Source organism: Myotis brandtii, unplaced genomic scaffold, assembly GCF_000412655.1.
Source record: "Myotis brandtii unplaced genomic scaffold, ASM41265v1 scaffold104, whole genome shotgun sequence".
NCBI classification, from domain to species: Eukaryota; Metazoa; Chordata; class Mammalia; order Chiroptera; family Vespertilionidae; genus Myotis; species Myotis brandtii.
The window spans coordinates 145395-163602 of NW_005353497.1; the positions used below are offsets into that span (position 1 = coordinate 145395).

Genomic DNA, 18208 nt, shown 5'->3' on the forward strand with positions numbered 1-18208 from the left:
TCCTATGGTCTTAGGCAACCCCTGTGAAAGGGTCATTCGACCCCCAAAGGGGTCCCGACCCACAGGTTGAGAACCGCTGCTCTATATAAAAGCCTAAGATGCAAAGTGTCCCCTCTGGAGTTCGACAGATGGGGAGTTCAATTGCTTGCTATGACATGTGCTGACCACCAGGGGGCGGCGTGTAAGGAAGGAAGGCCCCAGCCGGCAGCCGCTAGGGACCCTATATCTGTGTGCGAACTTCGTGCCCTGGGCCTCTAGTATTTCATAAGTAATCATCTATGAACAGTCAAGAGCCTGGCCCCTGTGGCTCAGTGGTTGAGTGTTGACCTATGAACCAGGAGGTCATGGTTCCATTCCCAGTCAAGGCACATGCCTGGGTTTGGGGCTCTATCCCCAGTGTGGGCCTTGCAAGAGGCAGCCCATCAATGATTCTCTGATCATTGATGTTTCTCTCTCTCCCTCTCCCTTCCTCTCTGAAATCAATAAAAAAAAAATATTTTTAAAACATTAAAATAAAAACAGTCAAGAAAAGAAAATTTTTGAAGATAAAAGTCTGAAGCGTTAACCTCTTCTCATTTTATCTTGCTTAATTTTATCCTGCTGCTCTGTCCCCTTATTCCCCTTCAAGATCTCCCCTTCAAGCACTAACATGGAGATGTTATTCAGTGCCATAAAAAGAAACACCGTGACACGGAGAGGCAGCACAGTGGTTAGGAGCATGAACTCAAAGACACATCGCCTGAGTTTGAACCCTTGTTCTGTCACCAGCTTTGTGATTTGGGGCAAATTGTTTAATCTCATGGCACTTAGGTTTTCTCATCTGTAAAATGGGGATAATAAGGGTACTTATCTCATAGGATTAAATCAGTTACTATTTGGAAAGTACTTGACCAGGTTTTCTCATCTGTAAAATGGGGGTAATAAGGGTACTTATAGGATTAAATCAGTTACTATTTGGAAAGTACTTGACATGTAGTAAGCAAGCACTATGTAAGAATTTAAGAAGTGAAACATTGGTAACAAGTTTTAAAAACCTCCTCTAGTTTGGTGGTGCTACTCAGTTTTTATACTTGCAGATTTTTTTCTCTTTGAAGTTAATGGCTATATAGGCCCTAGCCTTCGCCATCAAATCTTCCCTTTCGATTTTTCCTCTTAAGGGTCTAATTGATTTTTTTTTTAAAGAAATAATATTGGGTGTTTGATTTTTCTACTTCTGCCTTTTTATTATTCAATTTGAAAATTACTTAGGTCCATCTAGTAACATGGTATCAGATTTATTGTCCTCAAACACCACATTCATCATACTCTCATGCTTAGAAGTCTTCAGTGTTTCCGTATGGGTAAAATTCAAACTTTTAGCTTGGTCATCCCGTCCTTGCAACCTGGTCCCCAATTACTTTTTCAGTGCTATGTTCAAGCACATTTAAGGTTTGAGGAGGAGAACTAATAACATCCCTGTTCTCCTGCACCTGTATACCTATGATGAAGCCAAAGGGAGAAGGTGATATCAGATATGCACCCGTGCAGGTCTGCTAATCCCTCACTTTTGCATTAGTCTTGCTTACCCACCTAGTCACTGACGTAACTGGACAACCTCAGGCTTCCCCTGCAGGAGTAGACCCCTGAAGAATGTTCCCACAGTGCTGACCAGTAAGTCTGAAAGCAGCAGCAGCTTGCTTGGTCCTTTCTTTAAAATCTAGCATTTAAATAACTCGCTGCTCTTGAGTGAGAAGGAGAGAGAGGCCAGGAGTGGTATTCTACTCGACTTTTTCCACCTGCAAATAAGAGACCAGGAGAATAGAGGCCCCCACTACATGCCCCAACACAACTCTTATTAAAAAAATGTCTACTCCTGGCAGATAGGTTTCTTTATAGGCCCTTGAATATGTGTGGCTCATTCCCACCTCTGTGTGATTAGTTATACTGTTGCGCTACCTTCTCAGTTTAGTCAAATCATGCATGTCCTTCAGGGCCCAACTTGTATCTCCCCTCTATCATAAAACATTCACCAACCAATTCACCGGAGTATATAGCTCCTCTGACCTGTTGTGTCATGGTTCTTTAATTCCACTCACTTGGTTTTTAACCACTTTCTGTCATGTATTGTTATTTGCCTAACAGTTGCAAAGTGTTTACCCTAATAATTGCAGGTTTTTTAGAGGCAGGATCAGGTCTTACATTGCCTTATAACTCCCACTATACCTAGAATTGAGTTTGATGCTTTCTATATATTTAATAAATAGTTGTTGCTTGAGTGAAATAAAATATTAAGAGATTCTTCCTTCTCTGTTTAACAATTATATTTTGATTTTCAGTATTTAGAAATGATGGAATTAGATATAGGAGATGCTACTCAAGTTTATATAGCATTCTTGGTTTACCTGGACCTCATGGAGAGTAAGTTTTTGTTTATATTGCTTTATTATTGGGGCCATGGTGGAGGGTTGGGGAGTTGGGTTTGGATATAGAATTATTGACATTATAATAAGCCATCGTTTATGCATTTGCTGTCATCCATTTTATAATTTCTTCATTCATTTATAGTGGGAATTACTGGGTAACAAAATAAGTAAAAGAGAAGATAAATAAACATGTAAAGAGAAGACAGCGTTATAACTGACGTTTGCTCAGCTGAATATTAGGTAGAAGTTTAGAATTTTTATCTTTGATTTTTGATAAACATTATCCATTTAATGATGCTCTTTCAGGTAAAAGTTGGCATGAAGTAAACTGTGTGGGATTGCCGGACCTCCAGCTCATCTGCCTGGTTGGTACTGAGATAGAAGGAGAAGGGCTACAGACTGTGGTGCCTACATCCATCAATGCTTCCCTCAGCCATAACAGGTGGGCAGGTGATTTTGCTCTTTGTTTAAGAGGTTAGTTCATCACATCGTACACTTTAAACTTACACAGTGTTGTATGTCAATTTCATCTCAATTTAATAAAGCATGGTGGAATGTGAATGGATGACGATGATATGTAACAGGGAATATTAAAAATAACATGCCAACTTTGATACTTCATTGTTATACACTGCACAACTAGTCTGAGCACACTAGTTGTAAATTGCTATCCTAGACTATCCTGCTTAGCTGTCTGAGTATAGTGGGAATTTTTTAATGTTCTTTATTTCTCAAAAACTTTAAATAGCATTTTTATGACTAGGGAATCTGGGTGATATACAAAGCCTGAAAGCCAGAGGAGTTGGCATTTTGCTGGAGGTGTAATTCCATGTTATTTACACAGGGCATATAGCATATAAGGCACAAAAGCTGTCCCCTTTATTAAAGTCTCAACTTTGTAAAGCTGGACTAAACTCTATCATTTACATAGTTAACTACAACTTAGTCATAAAATAGTTCCCCAGTCATCACAGTACATAATCTCACTGCATCCTTTAAAACCACTTCAGTAGCTATTTTGACTATTGAGAGACAGAATAACATATATATATTTGCATTGATGATTCGCTCTCATCATTGATGTTTCTATCTTTCCCTCTTCCTTCCTCTCTGAAATCAATAAAATATATTTTTTTAAATAAAAATACTACTGAATGCTAATGTAAAATAATTTTTAGCTTACATTTTAAAATACTATATTAGGTTATATATTTGGATTATATATGAATATGGAAAGTACTCTATAGATTGTTTCTTACTAAAGTGAATGTGAGAATCATGTAGCACTTTTGGTAAATGACTGTAGAGGTTATGAATACTCTGATTTCCCCAGACCCAGCAATGGTATAAAAATCATATTCATAATTTCATAGAGGTCAAAGAGATCTGCTAAAGAAGATCTGTTTAAAGATGAGGTAACCAGAGGAATCCTAAGGAAAGCCAGGGCTTTTTTCAGTGCTAAGATAGCAAATGAAGCCACATTAATATCAGAGGACTTGATGAACTTCTTCTGGACCACTTTGCCACTAATATTTGTTGAGAAGTGTATTACAACAAAGTTAGGATAATAGAATTTCAGGTTTCTGTAATAATATTAATATTGTGGATAGTTATAAATGGGAAATATCTTAAGTAACTTACACAATGACTTATATCAAATAATGAAAAAAATGTTTTTGTTTTTCACTACTTTTCCCCTGATAGAATCTATATTGTCTCACAATTTCAATGCCAATTCAGTTTCTTTGGTAAAATATGAGATGCTGAAAACTAAAACCACAGTAGCTGTATTTTAAGCTTATCTATGTTTGTACATAAGTTAATTTTTAAAAAGCCGAATGAAGCCCTAGCCAGTTTGTAACAGTGGATAGAGCATTGGCCTGCAGACTGAAGGGTCCCGGGTTTGATTCCGGTCAAGGGCACATGCCTGGGTTGCAGGCTCGATTCCTAATAGGGGGGGTGCAGGAGGCAGCCAATCAGTGATTCTCTCTCATCATTGATGTTTCTCTCTCTCTCTCCCTCTCCCTTCCTCTCTGAAATCAATAAAAATTAAAAAAAAAGCGCCAAGTGAAGTGTTTTGTAAATTACAAAATCCAGAGACAGTTAATATATTGTTTTTGAAATGATCTGTAAATCAATCTCTCTCTCTCTCTCTCTCTCTCTCTCTGCTTAGTAATATCAATGAATCATTCATCCTGTTAAAACTGACTGGATTATAAAGGGCTCTTTCACCCTAGTGGCAGCAAAGGATAATGGATAGCTTATGCAAGGGTGGAGCCTCTCCAGTGACCACTTTATCCTCCAACCCCACAAATTAGTGGCATTACTCTTGATTTATGGTGATAAATGGGTACCCTCAGCCATTTTATCCGAGAGAAAACTTTCCCAAATGTACTGTTTCTTGGCATCTTCCTATTTGAATATTAGTCTAGAAATTTAGAAAAAGGCTCCAATATGCCATATACCGAATTGGTCATCTGCTAATTCAGCAGCTATTAGGCTAAAAGTCTAAGAACTTTTGTCATTTGGTTTGATCAGGACTCTTGGCCATACTAATGCAACTAAGTGGCCCTCCTTTATAACACTTACCACATTTATTGCTACTTGATATATATTTGGTTTTCTTTGTTTACTGTTTTCCTTTCCCTTTTAAAAATAACCTCCGTGAAAGCAGGAATTTTGTTCTGCTCATTGCTTTTTCCTCAGTGCATAGCCTGGTATCTGGCACTTGGTATTGAATCAATGTTTGTTGAATGACTGAATGAGCTCCCTTAGACTACTAAGTTCCTGCAGTGGAGATTTGCTAAATAAAATCTTAAAGAACATAGAATATGCTTAAGTAACCTTCCAAGAGTTTCTAAAAATTAGAATGTCTGCAAAATCCATTTGCTTTCAGATTTGGCACCACTTTCCACACTTTATACTGTAACTATAAACGCATCTCAGGATAGAGAACAATCACAGTGCCTCCTAACCTTTTAGTGAAACTCTTTTTCATCATGTCCACCCCCCTACCTTTAATCCCTTCTTTTTCCTTAGTGTCGGGGAAAAGGACTTATTAATGGTGGAGTGAAGGGTTACTAGAACTGAGTTTCTTCTTTAGAACATTTAAAAAAATTTAATTGACATATAACATGTTAGTTGCTGGTGTAAAGTAGTGAGTCATTATTTGTATACATTGCAAAATGATCAACACAATAAGCCTAGTTGACATCATCACCTTACATAATTACAAAAAAAAAAGGTTTTTTGTGATAAGAACTTTCAGTACTCACTTAGCAACTTTCAATTATGCAATATAGTATTAACTATATTTAGAACTTTTTAAAAGATGTTCTTAATTATGAGATTTAATCCTGAAATGCTAATATGGTGATGTCCGTTCCGTCTTTTAGTTGTATTTTTGAAGTGGTTGTTTGCGGCAGCAGTCTCCGGTGTTTACCTATGCCGCCATCTTGGTCTCCCGGCAGGAGCCTGTCCACACACACATATGTTTAAAGTATTGCATATGTCTCCTTTTTCCCCCATTGACCTCTCCCCAGCCACTCCCACCCCCCAGGACAATGCTACAATATTCTTGAAGGATACTCTATTATTTCCATGTAATTGAAAAATATTTCCACTCTCCAAAAGTATGTTCTTTATTACAAATTCATTTAATGACCATTACTTTATGTGAGGCCTAAAGTTTAATAGCTGGTAAAATGATTTCTGTCATTTGACTTCCCTGCGTATCTGATGTGTGTCCTCATATTACCTCTGTTGGAAATCTGTTACTGGTGAACCCCAATTCTGGCAGCTTCTTTTAACAGTCACAGCATTTTTTCTCTTACCCTCCACACACACACACACACACACACACACACACACACACACACACACACACACAAACCTGCAGTTTATATTAACAGAATGGCCCCCCACTGGGGTGGATGGTCACACAGGCACTTAATTGTTCAGTAACCCTGCCACCTTGGGATTTTAGCCACCTTGCTTTTTTACCAGGCAGTCCTTGGCATGATTCCCAAGGAGGTGGTCTGTTATTCTTGAACTTTTCTTCAGGATTGAGCCTGTGGATGAATACAGCTTCTTGGGCACCTTGGGCACTAATTTAAATTTGCATTGTATTCTAGAGTTGGATTGTGGAGTGTCGTTCTAAAATATCATAATGAGACAGATTAAGGAGTTAATGCCTTTAATTGATGAGGCTACAACATGTGCCAGTTTGGTCACATTGAAGAGGACAGAAGAAGATATCGCTTTCTGTGGGTTGAAATTAATAATTTTAACCCATGATGCATTCTTTTTCAACATATGAAGTTAAAATAAGTAATGTTGCCCTCAATTTTCTATCCTCTGTGTAAATCTCTGGAGCTTACTTAGTCTCTATTGGAGGATCTTACAGAAAGATGAATGCTAAGATTTCTGGAAGGCATTTATTTACTTTAGTTTGGAGGAAGGGCAGTAGCCAAATGGTGTTGCCTGTCTGTTTGCCTCAGACTTGTTTTCACGTTAACTTTAGTAAACTTTGGGATCACTCTGTTTACAGAATGCTGAGCTCCCCTCTGAACAGTTATGAGAACATCATAACTGTTATTGTTTGCAACAGTTATGAGAACATCATAACTGTTGCAAGCATCAAATTCTGTTACTGTTGAACAACAATTATAATTATTATTGACTTTTCTATTTCTTCAGGTGGGGTTTTCCCTCAAGATATAATTAACTCAAAAATATGAAATTCTCATTATATAAGTTATGTTTTTCATATGTGGATTTATATAAAATATGAACTATAAGCAATTTTGTTATCCAAATTATTATTTTAGATTTGTGTGGTGAAACATCTTTGCAATACTTTTTAAAGAACTGAGCTTTTAAAAAATGTGCCTAAGAGGAAACTTCATTCTATGGTTTCTAAATTATGATTTCAAACTGTAATTTCCTTCTTCCTCCTCATACAACCAAACAGGATAAACAGCTCAGAGATGGGAACTTCCACTTCATTTTTAACAGTGATTCCCCTCAGCTCTGAAGACAAACCAGGCTTTACAACTCTGAGCTAATTTTCAGATGTTAGGGTTTCCCATGTGGGTGTTCTGAGTAAGTCAGAAAATGTTTTGCTGTTTATAATCAAAGAACTATGAAAACAAATATGAATGAGATGGAAATTTCTATTCTAAATGTCAATATATGGGCTAGAATTTCCACACAGTTTACCTTACAAAACACATACACATACATTCTGATTTAAGTATCATATCTTGAGAAACGGAAGATATGTAACAGTTTTCTTAATAGGTTTTTTCCCTTCCATCTGTGTCCCATCCTCATCATACTCTGCCAGTTAGGGATGTTTAAAGAAACTTATTTTTAACTTGTGTGTACTGCAGTGTCTTAAGACTGTCATTTTCCATCAGTGCTAAGTGTTGAGGTTGCTAGTTAATATCTATGGTTGCTTCATCTGAGTATCTCTAAAGAAAAATTCTGATATGAAGTGGAATCTAATTGATGTTCATGTAATTTAACATAGGTAGAAATTATTTTTTAAGAAGGGTGTGGATAAAAAACATTATGTCCCAATTTTCAAGGTAGCAAAGCTGGTATAGGTACCATATAGTAATACTTGTACTTGCTGACTACTTGACAGTTTGCAACGCCTTTTCATGTATGCCACCTCAATAGTCCTATGTGTAGATGTACAGGTATATTGTCTTCATGTTACAGCACCATTTCTTAAAAAGCTTTGACCTTCAAAATGAGTACAGCTCAGTGAGAAACAGGCACTGAGATGTATAAATACAAAGTCGTGATTACAGTAAGGTAGGGCTACACAGGGTGCCTCTGTAGGATAAGACATGTAACTTTGCCTAGAGGTTGGGGAAAGGTGACAGGAAAGACTCGAGAGAAGATGATGCTTTGCTTTGTTGACTCGTGGAAAGGAATTAAAATTTTGCCAGGTAGACATATTTTATTTATCTAGTGAGTTATGCTTGACAACTGGAGTGTTACTATATTGCTGATTTACCTCTTTCAGGGCCATTTTAGAAAAGGTTTGAATATGACGAAACAAACTTAGAAACTCATCCTCTCATCTCACTTCATGCCTTTGTAAACTTAAATGATAGGTAGCAGGTAAGCAGCCTTTTGTGACCGATGTTCTAACAAACCAGTTAGAACTTCACCTTTTCCAGAAGTTTACTGCTATTTTAAATCACTTAAAATCTCCAGTCTTTACTACAGATTTTTTAAAAAAGCATTATAATTATTATAGTAAGACTATTTCAAAGCAGAGACTTTTCTTCTAAGATTTTTTTTATAGTTTCAATAGCTAATAGGATGGGGGAAGAGTGACCATAAGAATTTTTACTTACAGATGGGAAGTAGAACTTAAGGGGACAAATTACACTTTCACTAAATACAATACAGTGTTTAGCATGTTAATATGCTAGTAAATCTTTTTCCAATCTCTGGAGACTTGGTTAGCTTAGTGAAAAAACAACTGATCACTTTTTATTTGCCTTTTAAAGAAGCACCTTTGGAGGTTACATTTACTGAATTGTTGAACATGGGCTTTTTTGAGTAGATAATAAGGATTTTCAGTTGGTGATAAACAAAAGGTAATAGTGCTTTGAATACCTAAATATCAGATTTATTATCAGATAAATTATTTTCCACAGTAAGCAAACTGAAATAAGTTATAACATTGATTGCTTGATATATAATGTTACCCCCAAAAGTTTTATTTCTCTCTCTATTTTTCTCTTGGCTTTTATGAAGTATCAGAACACATATTGAGAACCATAAAAATATCTATATTCAGATCTAATAATTCACATACTTGGAAAGACCCAACAAATATTTAAAAAGAAACAACTACCTTCAGAAAGATGATCTTCACAGCTCATTTTTATTAGCACCTTCACCCCACAAAGCCTGGAAGAACTTTATAGCAATAAGGGAATGATTGGGCAAATTATGAGTCAATAAAATATTACTTAGCCATTTAAAAATAGTAATTATGAACACAACGAGGGAAATATTTATTATAGTCTGTTTTTTTTTAAAAAAAACAAGCCTCAATACAAAATTATTTCACTCTTAAGAGGAAAATTGGATGATGAACACTCATGATCCTTAGTCAGTTGAGATGCACTAAACACTCACTATTGGAGTCCTGTTCGGTAGGTTCCTAAATATAGTTTGACTTTCAGGTCTGATGATCAGGAGAGATGGGCGAGTGAAAAAGAGAAGGGTTGAAAGTCTGGATAGCCCTTCCCTGCAGGATTTTCTGTGTGAGAAGACAACTTTAAATGTTTTTATTTGAGCCTTCAGACATTTCCCAAGTCAGCATTATAGATATAATGTGATGATTGCCTGCCTCTTGCCCAAAATTTTACAGTATTTGATCTTATTAATGAGTGACTGTGAATCCTAAATGCATTGTGGCTTGCTTTTCAGGATAAGGGAGATCTTGAAGGCATCTCGAAAATTGCAAGGTGATCCAGATTTGCCGATGTCTTTTACTTTGGCCATAGTGGAGTCCGATTCCACAATAGTCTATTATAAACTTACTGATGGATTTATGCTGCCAGACCCTCAGGTCAGTTTTGAGGCAACTAACGGTAAACAGTGAAACAAGAAAAATTATGACATAATTTTAATTGTGAATCAAGCCTTTCACAGAACTACCTCTTTCTCTGCAGTATGAAAATTCATGAAAAATAATGGCTCTATTTTCATACCTGCTATATTTTGTTCATAGTGACATGTTCTTGGTTTTCGTAAGAATGATTTCCTTTTTCTATAGAGAATTTAATGGTTTCCCAGAGTACTTCATGAAGTTATAGTGCATTTTATTATTTGACAAGTAACTGAGGTGGAAAGTAAAGGCTAATGATAGCTTTAACCAAAAGAACACTTCTTTATGATATGTTAAATTGGTAGACATTTTGACAGGAATAGTTTAATAAAATAAATGTGTTAGCTGCGATGTCTTCACATACTTGTTGGCATAATTAGGATTATTATATTAAATATCTTTCTAGTTTTGCTTTTAAATTACGTTATTGGGGGCAAAGGTCCATCCTGATCTTTGTTTTTTATGTTGCAGAATATTTCCCTTAGAAGATGACACCTATACTTCCCGGTGCTTACTTTATTCATACAAGATTGGACTTGAGACCCCTCAACCTGCTTACTCTTTTATCTCAGAGACAGTCAGGGTTGACTTAGCTGGTCCCATTCCATAAGTATTTTTCTAAAGTAGAAAACTTTCCCAGATAGAGAATTTTTTGTTATTGTTCAAAAATATGGGGTAGTTGCTCTGAAACTTTCTTATCTGAGACAGTTTAATTATAGTTGTATACAAGTTTATGCCTAGGGTGTTGTAAGAGTGTTATCCTCCACTCATAGCTGCCTCATCGTTCACTGCTGTTACTGCCAGCTCATCGTCGAGACTGGCCACCCTTTCCCTAACTCAGCCCTCTCAGTGCCTTTGGGCACTACCTAGCTTGGAATACCTTTCATATACACCTTGATACCTGGAGAGTTTACTTTAGTCTGCTTTTTAATCCTAAGAGAAAGTAAAACATTTCTGTAGTTGTTTTTAATGTTGTGATTACTGTTACATTCCTCTTTGGTTTACTTTAAATAAGAACTATAAATAAGCTCATCCAGAGTGTGACCTTGCATGTCTAGATTAATAAGGACCAGAGAAGTGCTACCCACAAGAGTACTGAGCCTTCCTTTCCCTTCTTATTACCACAACCCTATGTCATAGTAGACTGTTACAAGAGAAATAGTGGGGGACAGGGTCCACCTTAAAAACATCTTTATGAAGTAGACCCATTTATTCCACTTTTGTTATAATATATTCCAAACAAGTTGCCTAAAGTATAAAAATTATATGCACAAAGATTTTCTAAATTGCATTACTTGTAATTGCCCAAATTATAAACCACTTAAAAGTTTAGGGCAGTGGTTAATAAACTTTTCCGGTAAAGAGCCAGGAAGTAAATGATTTAGGCTTTGCAGGCCATGTAGTCTCTGTCACAGTTTCTCAACTCTGTAGTTTGTAGCACAAAAATAACAATAGACAATAGGTAAACAAATGAGCATGGATGAAGATATAAAAGTGTATGAATGGGTATGATCATGGCTATAAATAACACACCCAGCATATAGTAAAAAGATGACAAAATAAATTACTAGCTGTGGTTATAATAGAATGGCAGGGCAGTAAAAAGATGAGTTGGTCTTCAGTATTTCTTTATTTGTATTACTTTTATAATAAAAATGTTTCTAAAAAGTATCTTGAGATTTATATTAGTTATCTATCATTGCATAACAATATAACAAACTTAAAATGCCACCCACTTAAGATCTCAGAGTTGGGTCCTTTATAAGGGTGCAGTCAAGGTGTTGGCAGGGCTGCAGTCTCATCTGGGGCTTGGAGGGGGAAGAGTCTGTTCCCTGCTCGTTAGTAGCAGCTTTTAGTTCCCTGCTGGCTGTTGGACTGAGGGTCTCAGTTCCTAGTGGGCTGTTGGCAAGAGGCTGCTCATTTCTGCCACATGGGCCTTGCCTGCACAACTGGTTGGTTCCTCAATGCCAGCAAGGAGATTTTCAGCAAGACAGACCTCTTCATCTTAAATGACATAATCCGCTCACCTTTGCCGTAGTTGGTTGGTTAGAATCAAGTCATGGCTGATTACTCTAGAAAACCAAAAATAACAAGAATGGAAAATGGCAAAAGTAGGAATATTACAAAACGATATAAAAGCATCATTCCTGCTCTGTCATAGTTCCTCTTTGATGACATTTGAATTTCATGTGTGTTTTTTTAAATTTTTATTGACAGTATTGCAGATGTCTCCCATTTCCCCCCGACTTTACCCTCTCAAGAAGCCCCAGGCCTTCCCCACACTGTTGTCTGTGTCCATGGGTTATACCAGTGATTCCCAAAGTGGGTGCTACCTCCCCCTGGTAGGCGCTGCAGTGATCCAGGGGGGCGGTGATGGCCACAGGTACATTTGGGGGCGATGAGTAACTGCTATTAAAATTTAAAAAAATTAATTTCCAGGGGCTGAGTAATATTTTTTCTGGAAAGGGGGCGGTAGGCCAAATAAGTTTGGGAACCACTGGGTTATACATATATGCATATATGTTCTTTGGTTAATCTCTCGGTGGAAGGTCTTGGCAACTCTTTTAGATTCCCCCTGCTCCTCCAGAAAGTCTGAAGATGTACCAGTTCAGAACAATGTGTGTTTCTGAAGCTCTAGTTGTCAATTTTTAGATCTAAGAATTCTCAAACAGTAGTGATTAATTCTTAGGGTTTCTCACACTTCATTACTTTTTTAAAAAAAAATATATTTCTTTATTGATTTCAGAGAGAAAAGGAGAAGGAGAGAGAGATAGAAACATCAATGATGAGAGAGAATCATTGATCAGCTGCCTCCTGCTTGCCCCCCACTGGGGATCAAGCCCGCAACCCAGGCATGTGCCCTTGGCCGGAATCGAACCTGGGACCCTTCAGTCCGCAGGCTGATGCTTTATCCACTGAGCCAAGCTGGCGAGGGCCCACTTCATTCCTTTTGAGGCTTTTCATCATAGTGCTAGGAAAATGGTGCATTTTCAGAAAGAAATGTAAAGCTTAATGTTAGATTTGTGTGTCCTGTCTGATGCCCAGTGGTTCCCCGGAATACTACAAGACAGAAGTGTCCTTCAGGTTGACCGTGAAAGCTTTTTCACAGAAATTGTTAAAACTGGATGTCCGGGAATGTTTACCCTGTTTCAGAATGTTCCCAGTGTACTTGACCAAAGTTGTTCTGTCCACAGCCAGCCCGATACCCGCTAATGTGAATAAAGGTCCAGAACAGTTTGGAAAGGAGACAACCCAGCTGTATCTGTCTCATTTTAGTGGACAACTAGGTAAAGCGACTTTTTGTGTATGATCAAGGAATTTTGTAATTGCATTTACATTCATGTCTTCTTTTAAACACCTGTGTATCCCACCACCTTCCACAGTAACTGGCATAGCTACTAAGCTCTTAATAAATATTTGATGACTGGATGAATGCTGCTGGTAGACTTGTTGGATTCTATAGTGGCTTATTTTTTACCTCAAGGCAAAAGTAAAATCCATTTGGACACCAGAGGGCACTGCTAAATAAGCACAAAGTTTTCAGACTCTAGGAGCTGATCAGCTTGAGAAATGGTGCTCTTAAAAGTTTATTTTCAGCCTGTGGGAAATAGCATAAATAAAAATACAAATGAGTTTTATGTGCTTACACCCCCTTTTTCTTTCTGGCGTGCCTCTAAAATTACACTCAATTGTCATTGAGTTTGTGACTTGATTCACGCTTTCTCAAAATGCAGCTCTGTCTAAAAATAAAGGTTGTTTGGGGCAGGGGTGGGTGGCGTGGGTATTTTTTCTAGATTATGGTTTTGTTCATATCCATATGAAATGATTCATTTCATTTCTCTTCCTTGCAAATGTCAAATTTATTAAAGAAATTTCAGGCTCAGGTTACATAGCCAGAGACTCCCGTCCTGAAACACTTGCTGAACTGGCTGCTTACCACTGGTGAAAGACGCAAATTGCTGCTGGAATACACATGCACTGTTCCATAGGAGGGCAGCCCTCTCCAGGTGGGTTCAGGAAGTGGGGAAAGGGGGTACCTCAGCTTCTCTGTCCTTGCCTGGTCAGGGCACCCTCTACTGAGACCGCTCAGTGGAACATTGGGTGATGTGGCTCCAGTGAGTCCAGATTAGTGTAGTTTTCCCTCCCGGCCTAAACACTATGGATCTCTTGTGAGAAACGAGGGCAGTGAGTGGCACTCCGTAATTCTAAGCTATAATTAGGAAAAAATAGTAAACTCCAACCAATTCGTGTAATCTGTATTTTTTAAACCGAAACAGCTTTATACTTTAATATGCCCAGGACCAAAGGACTTCACCCAAACTGCATGGTATTTCATCTTCTTTTTCTGAGCCTTTCTGCTCTGAACTCCGCTCTGAGGTCATTTTTTCCATTGCAGCCCCAGCAGGAGGCCTTTTGCTACCACAGCACAGTGGCTCCTGCCAAAGTTTATATTCCATACAGAAGCTCTTTATCTATTTGCTGCGTTTTCACCTTGACTGTTTACATGTGCAGAATAATGTCATAGCCTCTGAACAATGAACAGTACAATTTCCCCTTCCCCAGACCAATAGCTGTTCTGTTCCTTCCCACCCCATCTCCCGCAGCCTAAGCCTCTAAAGATCTCTGAATAAGAACTGCTTGTGCTCAGTAAGGAAAGAGGTTGGGAAAATCACATGACTTATTGCATGGATGTGCTTTAAAAATGGTGCATTTTCCAGATTCTGGAAAACTTCCCCCAAACCATTTTAACCAAAATCAAGATTGGCTTTTTAGGTTTCAGGGTATTGAGTGGAGGTAATATTAGGAAGTTTGTAATTAAAGTTCACTTCATTTATTTATCTTTATATTAATTGGGCTGCTTCTGTGTGCTTAGATGACTGGTAAGTGCTGGGGATACAAAGATTACTGGGATGTGACCTCTGCCCTCAAGAGACTCAGGTAGCCAATGACAACTCTCAGCCAAAATCCAAAACTATGTCAGGGTGAGTGAGGCATACCTGTCATGTGGTCTGTGAAGTTTATACAGTTTACTTAACCATGAAGGGGTTCAATTTTTGGCATATTAAATACTTTTCAAACAATTGTTGTATGTGTATTATTTGTCCCAGAGGACTGAACTTTGAATAGGACCCAAAGAAATATTACGCAATGCGCCTCTCAAGGACTTACTGTCTAGGTAGTGTGGAGAAAATCTATGTATACGAGACAACTGGAGAGCATTCTAAGGCAGTATTCTATATAAATGCTAAATTACAGTTCTGTAGCACTTTATTCACTACCAAGTGCTTCGCTCTATTTTGATTTTCACAAAAGAGCTGATGCTATTTGTTCTTATTAACTTATTTTCACCCCTTAATAGATGGGGAAATTAGGGTACCAGGTGGTTAAGCAGTGGCTTCGTGTAGTAGCGAGGGAGTAGGTAATGAGGACTAGAAGCAGTTCTGTCACCTAGCCCACTGTGCTCTCCAGAATACCATGCTTCCTCTTTCCTGTATGGTGTGCAGAAATATATTAATGTGTGTCAAAGAGACTTTGGAAACAAAAGCATAACTCTATTTAGTGCTGGAGGGAGTTAGGATGTGATTTAGGGGTTAATTGTATTATTATCTTATACTCTTGAACAAATGAATCAAATTGTCAAGCTGTCTGTAGGTAATCTGGAAAACCATATTCATAAGCAATATACTTACAAAGTTTTATTACAAAGAATAAATACATTAATGTCCATGCTCTTATGTAGGGAAACCTAAAGCAATATTTAATATTAAATGAGAAAGAGCTCAGAAAGGTTTTCTGCTTGTTAAAGCTAAACTCTGTGCTGGCACAAAGAGTAGACTTGGAACTTTTAAATGATTTCACCCTGAGCAAGGAAGGGTCTTACACCCTAAATATCCCCCAGATCTGCTTGCTATTGCTTGAAATCTTACCGTAATTCTTCTTACTCATGAAGCTTTGATCCAAATTAATGACAAGCATTTTTGTAGCATCCCATGGGCAAGACACAATGCTAATATTTGGGGGAAACATAAGCCCAAATATTTTATTAATAGATTCAACAGATAAAAATTAGTTAAGTTGTTATAAGATTTTCTAAATGTTTATTCTCAATCTCTATACCTGTCTCATTGCAGACTGGTGATGTTTTGTGGATTGACATTTGTGTGTAGACCACACTTTGAGTAGCATGTGTTAGAGTTCAGATGACAAGCGCTGAGAACCTGCACTCCAACAGTAGCCCAGGTATGTTAGTCAGGATGGGCGAGATCTGATGCAGTAACCACCCGTGAATTAGTTTAACAGATGTTTATTTCTTGCTCACATAGACTTCGAGTCCTTATTCTGGGAATCAGGTCAACAGAGCCTCCACCTTCTGGAATGTTGGTTCCAGTGTCAGGAAGAAGAAAGGACTGTAGTGTCTGCAATAAAATGCTTCCTGCAGAAGCAGCATATGGCAACCCTGCCCACATTTTATTGGCCAAAGCAAGTCACATGGCCGGCCATGATCAACTTCAGGAAGGAGAGGAAGTGAATTCTACCATGTTCCTGGACAAGTAGGAGGAATAGTAGAGAACAGCATTTCCAGGTAATGGAAAGGAGAGGAGAGACAGCACGGAGGTAGATTTAACAACTGATTAGCTGTGGGAACAGAGGAGTTAAAGCTCAACCTATACTGAGTCACTTGAAGTTTCATGTTGCAATGGGAAGATAGTGAGAGGACGTTGCAAGAAGGACAGCGCTAAACCACCAAGGTGGGAAAAGGGCCAACCTAGGGGCTAGGAGGAGAGGAGAGTTTGGAAGACAAACTTTCCCGGACTTTTCTGCTCAGGCTATGGGTTAGCATCTCAGAAGGAAAATCTTTTATGAGTCAAGAGCCTAGGACCACTGTAGACCTCCCTCCCCTCCCTCTTCTGATGCATCTGGGCTGTACGCAGAGTATGTTGTCCTAGTCTTAACTTCCTACGAATGGGAAAAAGCATTTGTGCCTACTGTGTAGGGGATTTGGTTGGGTCCTGCGAGAATCTTTTGAAACAAGCTCTTAAACATGGACTCTCGGGTGGTGCTGGATTTGCGAGGAACCTGGGGCAGATAACTATCTAGTCGGATCATGACCTGGAATATTTGTAGACCTAGGGGCACTTAGTACACTAACATGGGTGGGGGCAGACATCAGCCCATGCTGGCATTGGCTGACTTGAGCGTCATCCTGCGGTGCCCGTGTTCCACACAAGTCACCACCATGTCCTCCTAATCCCCGGCCAAATGCTCTTTCAGATCTGAATCTCTCGGCTATTCCACTTGGGACGTGGAAGATATTTGGTTCTGTGCCTCAACTCCACAGGCGTGTGAAGGAACTTTCAGGCTGTCTCAGGTCCTCTCCCTCTCGATTTGCTTTCCCTGTTGTCACCACAAAAGGCTCCATGGGTGACTGTCAGAGGCTTTATCTGAGCCTGGAGGCAGCAGCGGGAGTTTGGGCATGGGTGCTGGCCACAAAAACCCGCACGTGAGTGAGGGGGATCCCCCAATTTCCTGTTGTCTCTCCTCTGCTCCAGGAACTCAGACGGGGTCAGGGCAAAGGGAAGGGAACCAGGCCTCTGCTCGGTGACCCATGCAAGAGCCTAATTTTTCCATGTTTGCTCTCACCTGTCCCTGCCAGGTTTCTCCCTCTAGTTTTATCTTAGGGCTAGAAAAAAATTATGACCATTTTCCAATCGAATTTCTTCCAAACATATTGTTTTTGCCAAGATTTCAGGTTTTGAAATTCAAAAGGCAAGAATTTGCCTCTTTTGCTCTATAATATAATCCCATGCCCAGGCCCTGTGCCAGGAAGCCTGTATGGGAAAATGTTCTCAGGTAACAAGAATTACTGAGGGGAAAACATAGCAGTTCATATATCAAAATATTTTCCGACTACATTCGCAAACATGTTAATTATCATTAACGTGCATATTTCTCTCATAAGAATTTTCTTAGGCATATCAGGCGGCATCCAACCTATTGGTGCTATAGTACTTGGCACAGAGTAAGAGCTCCATAGTGTTTTATTTTATTGCATTCAAATGCCCACAAGTGGACTACTTTTCACCCAGCGCTCTCTCTGCCACTCTAAGGTCAGGGCAAGGATCAGCTGCCCTTGTTCTATCAACCGTGTAGCAAAGGAGGAGCT

The 18208-nt window shown here is 38.6% G+C and overlaps 1 protein-coding gene across 2 annotated transcripts; it reads left to right on the forward strand.

Moving 5' to 3' along the window:
* The first annotated feature begins 500 nt into the window (after positions 1 to 500).
* TSEN15 (TSEN15 tRNA splicing endonuclease subunit) lies at positions 501 to 13477 on the forward strand. Of its 2 annotated transcripts, XM_014538017.1 has the most exons (6): positions 501 to 810; positions 895 to 1650; positions 2316 to 2397; positions 2709 to 2844; positions 9864 to 10005; positions 13239 to 13477. In XM_014538017.1, exons 3-6 carry the CDS (start codon positions 2325 to 2327, stop codon positions 13260 to 13262), a joined length of 375 nt encoding a protein of 124 aa, XP_014393503.1. In that variant the 5' UTR covers positions 501 to 810; positions 895 to 1650; positions 2316 to 2324; the 3' UTR covers positions 13263 to 13477. The 2 variants fall into 2 exon arrangements, with proteins under 2 accessions (XP_014393503.1, XP_014393507.1); XM_014538021.1 differs by lacking the exon at positions 13239 to 13477 and adding an exon at positions 10516 to 11715 and having other exon boundaries at positions 504 to 810; positions 895 to 2397.
* Positions 13478 to 18208: the final 4731 nt, after the last annotated feature.

What these genes read in the sequence shown, in the direction of transcription:
- TSEN15 (XM_014538017.1), top strand. Translation starts at nt 2,325, where the DNA reads ATGATGGAATTAGATATAGGAGATGCTACTCAAGTTTATATAGCATTC. An exon ending in TTACCTGGACCTCATGGAGA is followed by an intron (nt 2,398 to 2,708) that starts GTAAGTTTTTGT and finishes ATGCTCTTTCAG; the next exon opens with GTAAAAGTTGGCATGAAGTA. An exon ending in GCTTCCCTCAGCCATAACAG is followed by an intron (nt 2,845 to 9,863) that starts GTGGGCAGGTGA and finishes CTTGCTTTTCAG; the next exon opens with GATAAGGGAGATCTTGAAGG.